This window comes from Schistocerca piceifrons, chromosome X (genome assembly GCF_021461385.2).
Source record: "Schistocerca piceifrons isolate TAMUIC-IGC-003096 chromosome X, iqSchPice1.1, whole genome shotgun sequence".
Lineage (NCBI taxonomy): Eukaryota > Metazoa > Arthropoda > Insecta > Orthoptera > Acrididae > Schistocerca > Schistocerca piceifrons.
This window is the reverse complement of record NC_060149.1, coordinates 588993822-589008622: the sequence shown is the minus strand read 5'-3', so window position 1 is coordinate 589008622 and position 14801 is coordinate 588993822. Positions and strand designations below refer to the sequence as shown.

At 37.1% G+C, this 14801-nt stretch overlaps 1 protein-coding gene across 2 annotated transcripts in view; it reads left to right on the top strand.

The window, feature by feature from the left end:
* Positions 1-11425, top strand: part of LOC124722852 (glycine receptor subunit alpha-3) — a 375323-nt gene extending 363898 nt beyond the window's left edge. For both annotated transcript variants that reach the window (XM_047247978.1, XM_047247977.1), the window contains one exon: positions 10408-11425. In XM_047247978.1, coding sequence (XP_047103934.1) covers positions 10408-10578 — 171 coding nt within the window. In that variant the 3' untranslated portion in view covers positions 10579-11425. The remainder of the gene's footprint in view (positions 1-10407) is intronic.
* The last annotated feature ends 3376 nt before the right edge of the window (positions 11426-14801 follow it).

The window sequence follows — 14801 nt, the reverse complement described above, 5'->3', positions numbered from 1 at the left end:
TTATGTACAACGATGCTGAGTGTGGTACTCCCTCCCCCCATTAACAAACTGTCCATTAAAACTACAGTTTTCTATGCCATATGCTTGCATATACGTAGACAGCCTCCTGATTTTGAAATGTAATTTGCTTATGACGAATGAAAATATTCATTCATCCGGCAGAGCAATGCAAACAGATGTGTGTAACAATTTCCAAATGTCTGTTAGGGTTGGCTGCTGACAGGATGACCGCGAGTGTAGAAGCGTGTGATTCTAACGTGAGAAATAGTAAAAAATGGAGTTTGTAAGAATTGTAACGCTGAAATAACAACGCTAAAAGAACGAATTGCAAGCTTACAATTCATAGTCAGTGCTTTAAGACGATATTGATCCACTCAAGAAAGAAAATCAGGATCTACCATCGAAGCCAACACTATAAGTGAAGTGATGCAAGTCAAACGTAATAAATCGTCGGAGTGCATGAAGGTGTCGTATAAAGATAGTTTTCCAACTGCAGAGAGAACAACAAACTCTGCTAAGACTGTTATTTTACCGATAAAAACAAATATCATGTTTTGGTAACAAGTGACAGTGATAACGACTCTCCAAACGATTGTGAACCTGTAAAAATCAGTGACCTGGAAATGAATAGTGTTTTTTGCAAAAAATCTCAACAACGAACACGGATCATCAGGAGAAAAGAGTAATGTACTATTACTAACAGACAGTCATGGCTGAAATCTATCCAGCATGTGCTGTGAGAAAAATTGCAACATAGCAATGACTACCGTAGTGTAGCGAAACCAGGGCGGGATGTTGAAATGTTGCACACACTAACTCTCAGACGAAATTTATGTAGTAAAATGACTTTAAATGAAGCAGAGGTTTACGTGAAAACGCTACAAAAAATTTTACAAGCTAACAAATGCAGAAGTACAGTAGTTACCACACTGCCTCATAGGCACAATCTAATTTATAGTTCGTGTGTAAACAAAGAAATTCGGAAAAGAAACATTAAAATAAGGAAACTGTGTTCACAATACGCTAAGCGCGATGTACTGGATATAAGTAAGCTGCATCGAAATCGGTACACGAAGCATGGAATGCATTTGAACTATGAAGGGAAAAGGTTTGTTTGTGATTGCGGTAGTGAAGTAATTAAGCAAAGACTTCTAAGGAATAGAACAGTCTATCAGCTTCCAGTACATCCTTCCAACAACGGCGAGGAAAACAAGATTAACAAGGAAGAAGATCGAAAATACAATACTACTGACGATCCCAATTTAAACTGAAGGTACGTGGTGCGGTAAATTTGACTATCAATTGTCAAATCGTGAATACACCCGATCTAAATATTTATCACCATAATGTGCAGTCCCTGCGTAATACGATCGATGAAATTAACGTACTGTTAACAGATGAGCATGAAGATATCTCAGTGTTACGCATTTCTGAGGACTGGCTTAACCCAGAGTATGAAGATAAACAAATGCATTTTGGCTTCTTACTACTGCAGGAAAAACAGGAAGCAGGGTGGGGTGGCAATCTACACAAAGGAAAATGTAGATTTTATTACCCTACCTGACTTAACCAGAACAAATGTCGAAAGGATTATGAAATTGCAGCTATAAAAATTGCAGCTATACAAATTACTGTTTACCGATCACCATCTGGAAATTTTGAACCTTTCTTAAACAGAATGGAGTCATTACTAAATAAAGTAAATAAAATGGGTTGTGGTTTGATAATCTGTGGTGACTTCAATATCGATTTCCTCACAAATCATGGAAATAGAGGGACCCTTTTGAACCTTGCAACATCCTGTAATTTAAAGGCTGAAGTATGAGCTACTACACGAGTACCGCAATAGAAACTTGCCATACAGCTCTAGATCAGTTTCTAGACAAGAACAGTTTAGGCTACACAAGACTTCAGTAAAAATGTTTAGTGTGGGTTTTAGTGATCACCTTGCTCAAATATTAAACATAAAAGCATGTCATTAAGAAGCTCGTGTTGAAGTTATAATCAGGATAATGTACTAATTCAGCAGCTTTTTATTACAGGAAGAAAAATGGTCAGAAGTTGTGAAAATGAACGATATAAACGAAAATTTCTACACTTTCATTGATGCATTAACCAATTTCTTTCAAATTGCATTCCCACTGAAAACTGTAACAATATGGGGCAACTCTAGAACAAACAGTTGGATCACAAGGGGAATAAGAGTTTCGTGACAGAAGAAAACACTACCTACTTCATGAAATATGTAACTCAAAAATTTCCTCACCCGAAGTATGTACATACCATAAAAATACTCCAAAATATTATGAAATGTAATAAAAGCAGCAAAAAAATGCACAATGATGAATACATTTATAATTCAGCTAATAAATCAAAGGCTATGTGGAGTGTTATACAAAAAAGGATCTGGAGAATACAGACAATCTTGCAAAAATATAACACTATTACAAAAAAATAAAAGAGAAACAAAGCCCTGAGAAGTAGCCAACACAATTAACAATTTTTCACAGGTGTTGCTGATAGTACATTACAATAAAAATTTAAGAGCACCCAGGCAAATGAATATAAAATAAGTGCATGTAGAGGATCAATGTACATTGGTTCTGTTTCACAAGATGAAGTAGCTAAAGCAATGAAAGGACTAAACAATTCCAACTCTGCAGGCATGGCAGATTAAAACTGTGTGCCAGACCGAGATTCGAACTCGGGACCTTTGCCTTTCGCAGGCAAGTGCTCTACCAACTGAGCTACCCAAGCACGACTCACGCCCCATCCTCACAGCTTTAATTCCGCCAGTACCTCGTCTCCTACGTTCCAAACTTCACAGAAGCTCACCTGCGAACCTTGCAGAACTAGCACTCCTGGAAGAAAGGATATTGCAGAGACATGGCTTATCCAGAGCCTGGGGGATGTTTCTAGAAACATCTAGCCCTCACAGACATCAGGAAGCTATACGTCAGTATTTCACAAATGATTGTTTTTGGTATGTTTTTAATTCCACATTTATTGCATCCAAAACGTGTCAGAGTAGGTATACAATCTTGCATTGAACTTTTGTTAATATCTTAGAATGGCTGAGTGACCAAAATCACAAATAGCACATTTCCATCTCAATACTTCCACTATGGATGGTGCTAGTATCATACAGGCTGGCATACTCCATTCAAATATGTAATGGAAAAACAAAATCTCTGGAAAAGACAATGTATTTCTCCTGAAAATGTAAGGGTGTATCAGGGTACATAGGGAAGTACACAGACAATATTTTTTTTTACGCCATCAGTGCATGAGAGAGGATGGAAGCATTATCGATAATATTGGTGTGATGCACCCTCTGCCAGGCACTGTACAGTGGCTTGTGACATTATCTGGACGAAGGCAGGTAGGCCTGTGGTGAGACTGGTTGTGACCTGCATGTAATTTAATCTATTGCACATTAATGATGTTAGAAACCCCATACACAGTTATCAGAAGCATTAACTGCAGTAAAATGCCTAGCAGTAACCACCTGGAGTGAGCTGAACTAAAATACATGTAGAGATCTCATATTTATTTAGAGAAATCTTAAGGGAAGTGACCTAAACACTAAGAACTAACACTCAAATACATTTGCATGGGTTTTTAAGGGGGTGTAATCCACCCACTAATAAGTGACAGTGTAGTTGGCAAGTGGCTGCAAATACCATTGGCATGTCACCTAGAGACTGTGGCGTTACAATCCGCACTGAAGTGTAAGAGGCACTAAGGTGACTGCTGTTGTTGAAGGAAACATCAACACTGATTTGGTCTAGCTTGTACTTGTTGGTTATCTGGCTCCTGATGTACAGTAATCAGATAAGTTGTAAGTACTAGGACTACTTCTAAACAAACAACTACCACTATGCATATGTGTATTGCTCATGTGGATATACTCTGCTCTTGATGGGGTACCATATCAGGGTCAGATCAGTCTTGAATAGAGTGTGGGAGAAAAATTAATAATGCTGTGATTGAACCCAGAATCTTGTCCTACCCTTGCAATAGCTCTGAACTGTGTACAGAGGAGTCAGGCTACTGCACCAGTGTAAATGATTGAATGAATAGTGTATTGGAATCTCTATGACACTCTTAGAATCATACTATGGAGGTACGCCCCATCTGGAAAAAAGATTATGCATGTCTCACAAAACACTATCCTGTGTAAAAAGACTGTGACACCATTACACTGTCATATTTCTAGGGTAGTGATCACAGGATTATGATAAAGGAGATTAAGATATGTACAAGGAGATATTTGTAAACAATGCTTCAGTATCGATGAATTGTGGGTGTTATGTCCCTGAATTTCATTTAGCAGTCCTCATATACTAAAGGTGTAGCAGTAAGGTTTCCTTGACTATTCAAATTCCTATATCTGGTGTAGGGATAATAGATGTTATCAGGGTAGATTCAGAGGCATACAGACATTTGTTAGTACTCTGTCTTTACCCATATGCATGGAATAGGAACAAATAAATCAATACTACTGCTATGACATAGTCCATACCATGAAATGTACAGTGGTTTGTGAATATGTGTTTAGATATAGGTTCCTGTGTATAGAAGGATTGTGAAATGAATAGGCTATGGTGATTTGAAGAGGACTAAACACTGGTGTGAGTTGGAACTGATACAGATAAATGTAACTATTGAATTTAAAATAGCCAGAGACACCTGCTACTGTTCCATTATACCACTGACCACAAATGAATAGAAGCAGTACCACTCGTAAAAAGTATCTGGATATAAGCATCTGCATGGTGGTGAATTTCTAATTGTGATTTAATGTGCTATTTTTTCTCATTGTGATAGTTCTTTACATAGCCAGTGTTGGGTAGAGGGCTGGATAGCCTTCTCACTAATGGAACAGTGATGTTGCAATGGGATGCGATTTTGAGAGAATTAGCTGGAGTCTGTGACTTGGCTGGGTGTATCTAGAAGAGCCTTACTCATCAAAATCAGGCAGATGCTAACGCCATATACTGAAGACAGAGAATGATCAAAATACAAAACTTTATGGAGAATAGATGATCAGAACACCACAGGATAAGACAATGAAAGTAAATTTTCTAAGAAAAAAGGAAGGGAAGAAGTGACAATGTTCCATTTTTCTCAGGCTTCTGGTATCCAGGACGTTCTGTACAATTGGTATCCAGGATGCTCTGTACAATAATATTGTATGGGGAACTGATGTGTATCAAGGCACAAGAAGAGGAAGATTTCTGTTCACGACATTGTCAGAGAACATTGACAACAACAAAAGTTTGATAAGTGGAAGTTAGCATGGTATTTCTCATGTTACAGTGCATTAAAATTCTCTCCTTTTGAGAAAGTGTCCTGTTGTTAACATAAACCAGGAAAACTTTGTGTATGATAGCCTACACCTAACAATTTTTCTACTTACTCTACCCTGTAGTGTTATTTCCCCAAAAGTGGCAAAAAGCAAAATCTCTTCCCCATTCCACTTCCATAATGCACTAGATGAAGATTAACGCACAATCAACTGTCTTTAAAACCACAGATATGTTTGTAACCAAAATTTTCCAAAAACTGAGCCCAAGTACATTATAACACAGTGTTGGGTGATGTTGTATTTAAAGTTTTATGAAGCATGGAAGTAAAATTAATGGGGAAATTTTCTGAAAAGCTGAAAATCTGTTGCAATTCTCCACATTTAATGATATCTCACTGCAAACCAGCTTTTTAGGAGCACTTCAAACTTGGGAACTTTCTTGTGAATGCATTGGCAGTTAATCACTATGATTTTAATCCTCCTGCATATAGGGGTCATTTCTTTGGATTTTATACTGACACTTCCAGGTCCCCTACATCTATTGTTATCTGGACTGGATGAAGAGTTGATGTCAAAAAAAAAACTGTGTGTACCCCACACGCAGCAGTCAGCCACCTGTGTAGCAGCTTCTGACATATGCACGCCTGACCCATTTGGGTGGACCCTATGGTTCTCACCCCTATCGTGCAACCACAGGTAGCCACAGCCTCACTTGCCACAAAACCTTCAAAGTCTCTGGTTCAATCCTTCCACTCAACTCGGAACAAGGAGGCCATGATCAGTCCTGGGGACAATGCTGCAAATTGTGAGTTTAATTGAAACTCCACTGCGCATAGCTGGCCTTCTCTGCCTGTACTGGATTGATCCAAATGTGATCTCCAAGCCCACGTGACAAGTATCATTTGTTCCAGTGTGTACCTCAGTCCGTAGTTGTTTGCACCCCAGTCCCTCAACAGCTGCTGGAATAGCCACTTCAACACACTGAATGAGGCCCCAGACATACATATTGAGAGCACCTGTAGTTCCTTCTCATTCCTTCCTGCCATTTTCCTAAGGGTTACCAATATTTGCCATACTTTTCAACTTCTGATGATTAATATACCCCTATCCTTCTGCATTTTCCCACTTCTGACACAAGCCACAGTACGTTTCTCAGTAGGTGAAGTGAGTCTCATTGGCTTTGTTTCAGTTTCAGTGAAAGACAGCACCTCAATCTTGTTGGTTGAGGAATCGGTATAACATCCTGAATCCTCCCTACTTCCTGTCTCCCCTCACATAGCCTTAGCACTGGCATGCCATAGTCAAGTGGACAAGTAGTGACAGATCCCACATTTCCTGTAGCGGAGACATGATCCACAGGAGAGGGCAGGTACCTTTGGTATCTCTGGCACACAACTCTCAGTTGCTCTCTTTCTCTTCCAAAGCACCCAGTCACCACAGTCCTCAATCATTTGACAGTCATTAGGACAATTTACAGCAGCTTACTATCATCAACTAACTCATCTCATGATTGAGAACAGCGTTCACGGTGGGGCTACAATGTGACTGGTATGATGTTCCACAGAACAGTAAACAAATGGCTTTAAAATAAGCCTGCTGATTCTCTTTTAACCCGATAAGCTAAAATATTACTATTTCACTTTCAGAACTGAAGCATTTAGTACAGAAAATGAGATTTCTACACTGCCATGAAAAAAAGTTAGCACACCCATTTAGAGGTCTCCAATTCGTTCCACATTTATTCTTGCTTTAGTGCATATACAGTATATGAAATTATCACATTTACAGATCAATAGTGCAAGAGATTCTGAGGTACCAGGTATCAGTCCATGCTGAAACACCTATATTAATTAGAATGTGGGTTAGCCTCCACAGGCAGCAATGCAGACACCGACTCTGGCATCCTGTCGACCGTACAGATGGCAAATATTGTCCTGGGATACATTACACCGAGCCTGCTTGACCTGTTCGTGTAGTTCTGTAAGGTTTTTAGTTGATGACTCACACGAGACCCTTCTCGTCACACCGTATCCCACACCTGCTTGATTTCAGACAAGTCCAGTAATTGTGCTGGCCAGAGAAGTTTCCACACATCTTGCAGAGTATGTTGAGTTTCACAGGCAGTGCGTCGATGAGAATTACGCTGCTGGAACAACACATAACTTTTCTGTTTCAAGAACAGCAAAAGAATTGGTCTAAAAGTGTTCTGCATGTACTGAGTGCTGGTTATTGTGCGCCCCAGAAACACCAAAAGTGAATGAGAGTTGCAGCTTGTCATATTCCAGACCATAAGACCTAGGGTTGGGCCAGTGTGTCTTGGACAAATGCACTCTATGAAACAGCACTCGACAGGTCTACATCATATGCACCAAGAACCATCTTCTGCATGCAGGCAGAATGTGCTTTCATCGCTGAAGACCACGGTGCACCATTCCATCTTCCTAGTGATTTTTTGATGGCACCATTTGAGCCGTGCACATCAGTGCTGTGGCACAAGTGGAAGGTGGGATAGAGCTGTGCTTACTCGTGGTTCCATTGTTAATAACCAGTTTGTAACAATTCGTGTTGACATGTCTAGACTCACAAGCCCTTTTATCTGTGCTGTGGTAGCTGTACTATCTGCCAGTGCTGCCCTTACAGTACGACAATCCTGGCAGTTGTCTGTGTTGTATGGACATCCAGAACCACATGGCTACTGTTGTCAACGTCACCGCACAACTGATGCAGTGCCTCTAACTTGTGTGACAATTCTCCAATAGGACTATCCAGCCACTTGGAAGGCTACAATTTGACCATTTTCGAACTCGCTCAGTTGGCTGTGGCAAGCACAAGTGCATCCCTGTGCCAAGGTTGCCTGCTTGCTTCATATTTTTGCACCACACTTAGCCATCTGGCTGTAAGCATTTCCTATTGATGGTTAGACACATGTGACACTCTTGCAGCTATGTCACTATGTTATCTGTTGGTGGACAATGTTGAAACCACTATTGGTACATCTACTATCCCCAAGGTGGCATATGCCATCATCAGATCAAAATTGATGTTGTCTTTCCAAGTGTACTATTTTATTTTTTATTTTTTCTTTAATTTTTTTCTGGCAGTGTATTAAGATCAGAGAATACAAGTTGCCTGAAAATTTTATAAGGTTATATTTACTAACAAACTTGGAAGAACCACAGTTGTTGTTAACCTCAATCCTACATAGCACCACAGTAGTATTTCAAACAATCTGTTCTAGGCTCACACCATGGTTCTGCCATTCCTGTTGTGTTGGCAGAAGAGCCAACACCGTGTTACTAGATGAGGCCGCAATGTACGCATTTTAGCTCACGCAGGCTGGTGTGAGGAGGGAAGAACTATACTGACGTGAGGTCTGGAACATGACAAGGAATTAGAATTCAGAAAGCGGACGTAATTAGTTTGATACTTAACTTTAATCCATTAATGATGAACGTCGCTCTTGACGGTACATGAGTCACAATATTATCTGTTCAGAATAGATTAGTAATGATAGTGACTGAATATGGAACTTTGCTAGGTCGTAGCAAATGATGTAGCTGAAGGCTATGCTAAACTGTCGTCTCTGCAAAGGAGAGCGTAGGTAGACAGTGAACCATCGCTAGCAATGTCGGCTGTGCAACTGGGGCGATTGCTAGGGAGTCTCTCTAGACTAGACCTGCCATGTGGCGGCGCTCGGTCTGCAATCACTGACAGTGGCGACACGCGGGTCCGACGTCTACTAACGGACTGCTACCACCTACTAAGTGTGGTGTCTGGCGGTGACACCACAATTCCCATATCCATATTACTGGTCAAACTTTGCAATTTGTTAATCAAACTTTATTTTTAACTTCCACTTTTCTTTAAGCACATGGGGAGCTGGGTCCAAGGCCATGCTGATGTTATACTCTGAGTTGTAGTTGATAAAGTTATCAGCAGTTTTAGAATACAAGGGAGCAGTAAGATACACTGACGAGTATGGCCTCCGACATCCTCATTCTGACCAAGGTTTTTTGGGTTTTTCAAGCCTGTAAGAAAGCCTCAGTTAAGAGATGTAAGGAGGCTTTTCATACTTGTGTAGGCAAGGTTTGAGCCATTTGCCATCTCCATCTCTGAAGAGCAACATTTAAATGAGTGATGCACATGGCACACAAAAGTTTGCCCCCTTAGGATAATTGACATTTCTGATAATAAGACAACCACCACACCACAAAATTAAACTTACCATAACTGCAAAGCCATGGATGGGCAATTATTCATCATTAGCAGACCATGAAAATGATAACAAAAAAGAAGATTGCAACATATACAATCAGTATTAACAGGTTCCATTGCATCTGAGCATTATCATTCAAACATAGAACTCAGAAGAGAACTATTATGTGTTATCCTTGATACACTGATCAGATTCTCCTTTGTCACTCCACAGTTTTCTGGAAAGTTTAGTATATTATATAATCTGGTTATGACAGAACTGAAATTATGAGCCTTTAGAAATACAGCAACTGTCTCGAAACTGCTGCACTATAAATCAAAGCGATTTCATAAGATTATAAGAGATTCTGCTAAATTCAATTTCTTGTTCATTCTCGACAGCTGCTTTAACTATATCAAGAAAATTGAACAAGTACAAATACCTAAATATATCCAGTGAAGTAAAAAGTAGTACAAGAAATTCACATTGACTTACCATAGCTTTGGCAACTAATTCATTCTTAAACAGAAAGAGAAATAAAAATACATTTGCAGCCTCTCCCTTAGTGCCTACTGATTTCAGGTGCAAGCAATACACCATATTGTTCTTTGATGGAATCTGTGATATATAAATGAACATCATTAGTTATGTACTATGCTACTAGCTCACGAGTTTGCTACCACTTGTGTATGAAAAGTAGAACATTATCTGCACCTATTCTGACGTGAGAGCTACAAGTATGGCAGCAAAACTTTCCCATGATCTTCAAAGTTCCCTTCACTTAGCATTTAGTAACCAGCTTATAAAAAATAGTGGGAATGACAGAAAATAAATAGTCAATTTTTTTCTCTGAAATTTTGGTAGCAGTGTTATTTCAACAAAAGGGTCATTTTTGTTGCAGGAGAATGCCCGGCTTTTGACTGGGCAACCACCTGCACCTCCAAGACCATCTCCAGCTCAAAGGAACAGGATTAGAGCCATCAACATTGATCGATTCTCACGAGTATTTTTCCCTCTGCTGTTTGCAATTTTAAATTGCACTTACTGGGTTATGTTTGCTGAGTTCTTGTAATTGTCTATCGATTTTCAGTTTAAAATATGATTTGTTAAAGCAAGTCTCTAAAAAATGGAAAGAGCTAATGTGCATATCATGTAGTGTCAGAAATTTTTTAGAAGCTTCTATTTATACATGGAAGTAACTTTCTGCTCTGGCACTGCAAATAGTAATTTTTCTTCAATTTCCGTCTGGTTAATGTGAGTAAATGTAATTGCAAGACATCAGATGAATAATTAATGAATGTATAATCTGAGGTTAGTTCAATCACAAGAACTGCAATGCAGTGGTACAACCAAATATGCTTTTTGTAAATCCTGTACTAACCATACAGATTGCAAGAATTTTCTGTCGCAACTAACTTTTGCTAATACTGGTGCTATGTGACAGATATCTTCATAACATAAATCAGAACTCATAAAAAAATGCACAACTAGCTATATGTGAATGTTAGTACAGATTACTAGAATGCACCTGATGGAATGAAACTGTATTTGAGATACAAAAACTTCTATAAATAAAATGTTAAAATATAGTTGGAATGTAAGTGTTCTCTGGTACAATAGTTATAATGACCATTTTAGTGGCTAAGTGGACCTAAATGTCATAATTTAAAGAAAATATGGGATGTTTAATACTAAGTTCCTAAGAAGCTACATGAAAAAGAGTTCATAAATTTATTGTATAGTAGCAGTCTGTACAATGTCACATGCCACAGGTGTTATAGGCCCTATAGGTAACTGTTTGCAACTTACAATTGCAATTAATGTCACAAAATCATTCCAAAATTTTGTTGTTTGGTGTGTCTTCTTGTTTATGTATGTTTAAAAATATTTATGCTGCGCAAGGAGCATTTTTAATATAAAATTTCCTGGTGAAAAAATTTTCTTATTTAGTATTTCCAGCATTGTCATAGACAGATTAATCTCCCCAGTTATTAGTGGACATTATCTAAATCAAAAAGAGGGAGAACATTTTGGAACAATTTTATATAATGTTGCATAGGAGATTCAAAGATAATAAAAAATCTTATGATTATTTCGAAATTCTGCTCATGGTGAGCACTTTCATCAATCACTAATAAATACTCATTAAATCACAGAGAGACAGAACATTTTGACTGACTGTTGCCTTTATGATAGACATCAAGGTATTACTGTATTTCATAAAAAAATAAATCATCAACAAATTTCATCACATTTTGTGTGCTGGTAATCAAAAAGGAAAGTGAATAAATAACTTGTTTTTTAGACAGTCCTTCCTTCACAGTTAGGTTTGGAAGGACAAAAGAGTCATGGATGCTACTATTACAGATGTGAATGGGACATCAACCAGTGTATACATTCTTAAGCAAAAGATGTGAATAACTTGTTATGTGAATATAAATCTTCAGATTAAAATGTTAGTAAGGTAGAATTGTTTTCAGTGTGTCATAAATTTTGTACAGAAAGCACTGAGTGGAAATTATAACATTGGAAAAATGTGTTTGGTAAACACATTGTATGTGTATCGCTTCATAAATGAACTAAAGCTATCTGTAAGGTAACATGAATGTGAAAGAAAATTCCATTCATCATTCCCTGGAGCTCATATTTCACATTAGAGAAATTCACTGGTTGACAAAACTTCTTTGGTATTAGAATATAGTTCCTTAGATCACCTTGATTTTAATGGACATGTACATGAATGCAGTACAGTGTGGTACAGCAAAATAATCATATACTTGAACATAAGAAGTTACTTCAGTTTTACAGACCATATAGATTGTGTGTCCCATACTGAAAATTGCCTGTTACTGATCTCATAGCCATGTATGGTTCTCTTTTATCTAATCCTCTACAAACATGTCTGATTCAGCTAAAGCACTCATACAGAAAAGCAGCAGTAGTTTAACTCCTGGGAAGGCTGGATTCCAGTCAACACATAGTATTAAGGCGACAGACAACAGGAAATCCAAGTCTATCCAAATCAATATTATTTTACAAGCACAAAAACTGAGCAATTTCCTTGTCATATAAAACTTTTGTTGTAAAATGTGGTACCAAGTATAAATATTTAAATCGTGTTGTATGTCAGTTAGTGAATTTTTTATCTTAAAGTATGCTATGTGACTGGCAGTGTGTATGGATTTTTCCAATAATTGTGTGGGAATTTTGCTTAATTTTAAAATGAACTCTACTTTTTCTATCATTGCAATGTCTTTGACATGAGTTATAATAATGCACATTCTAAAAATTTACACAATGTTCCTGAGTATTTTTTTCTAATTTTGCAGTAAATGCTAATGCAACAGAAGTGTCATTATTCATGAGTGATCTTCATATTTTGAAAGACCAAAGTACTTGCAGCAGAAGCATTAAAGTGATTACATCTCAGTCACCATATTTTGTAAGCTTGAAAAATCAGACAAGAGTAAATAATTTAATCTTTTCTTTTGCACTTGTTCAGTACAGAACTGTATTCAGTTCTCTCAGTTGCCAATAAAAATATTAAATATTCTGACACTTGACAACACAGAACTCTCAACACCACATAAGGTGAAGGAAGTTAAAAAAACTGTAATGAAAAATATTCTTAAATACTACTGAAACTGTCGGCCAAGTTATATAGAGTTTTTAACTTGAATAAATGTTTCCAGTTTACTGCTTATAAAAATGACTTGTTATAAAAATTTCTGTGTAAACATGTACATGAATAGAAATGCTTTAAATTATTAATGGCTTTTGATGAAAATTATCATCCTTTATTTTTAACTGTTGCTTGTAACTACAAATAATTTATAAAATTTGCGTTCTGCACACACAATTTCCCTCCATCAGATAAAGGACTATAAATAACGGTTTGGTGCCAACCAAGTCTTTTCTTCAACACACATGAGCTGCATTCCATATCCTAACATAATTCACTCAATCCCAGTCACAACATAATTAATTCCCATCCTTTTACGCAATGTGATGTCATGGTTCAATCCAATGCACAAAATCACTTACACAGTTTAAATAAGCCACACGTATTATTCTCTTCTCTTTGTATCTTTACTTTTACTGGACTAATTGTAACTTCAAACAAATATCACATGTGCTTCAAAGAAATTGAACAGGCTCAAAACATTGGTTGTCAGAATTCGCAATAGAGAATTCTGTATTCACTTTCAAATAACAGTGTACTCCTTCACCTTTATCCCTCCTCAATCATTTCTATGTAAAAAAATATCTTATCCAAAATATATAAACGTACTTTCAGAATTTCTGGAAAGATAAATATAGTGATGGTGATAAAATTTCCTCTTTGAGATTTGGAATCCGTACAGAAGTGTTCCAAGATAATATTCCTCCATGACTGTACAAATGATATTGGCTGCAACACTGAAAATTTAATTTATTTCACAGTTAACAAATTAACCTTTACCATAAGTCACTATATTAATATCATTTACTTTCAAGTCTTTTTTTCCACAATATTACTGTTATGGTTACAGTTACAGTTAATATGAAAAATGACTTTAACAATGTTGTACATCAAGCTTGTTACAAAAGTTTTAAAATTTGTGCTAAATGAGAAATGTATAATTTCTATTTTTTGCTTATTATGAGAAACATTTTCTGAAGCTATCTTGCTAAATTAAAAAGTAGAAAGCATCATTGCAAACAGTACAATAAATGTACTATTGAAAAGTATGCTATGCAGAAATTATAAAAAATTATGCTTTTCATAAATCAAAGAAATGCAGGGGATTGCTGAGTAGAAAAAGAAAGATAGCAGCAAAAACAAGATCATCTTCTAAAACAGCAGCTGTGAGACAGATAAATATAAACTGAAAGTATGTACAAGCTAGATGATAATAAACTGAAACCAGCAGAAATCACATTTAATGAATTTTTCCTTACCTACAAGAGTACTTTTTATATATGTTGTCAATGACTAAAATTTATTTTCTGGAAGAACAAATTATATAGTGTTATTATTTGTGTATGAAATTGGCTAGAAGCACATAACTTATATACAGAGACCCACAACCTCTCTGTTTCTTGGATATAGGGAAATCTCTACAGAGTAACTTCATTTCATGTTGTTTATGAAGTTTTTGGTAGTGATTAACAAGACATGTTATGTCATTTTCTTTGAGCTTACCAAGTATTTTCACCGTGTGGATGATTAACATCTGCTACAAAAACTAAAAAGCTGTTGTGCATGTGATACCTTCTCTTACCCCATCCCCAGTCCCCTACTCATATCACACA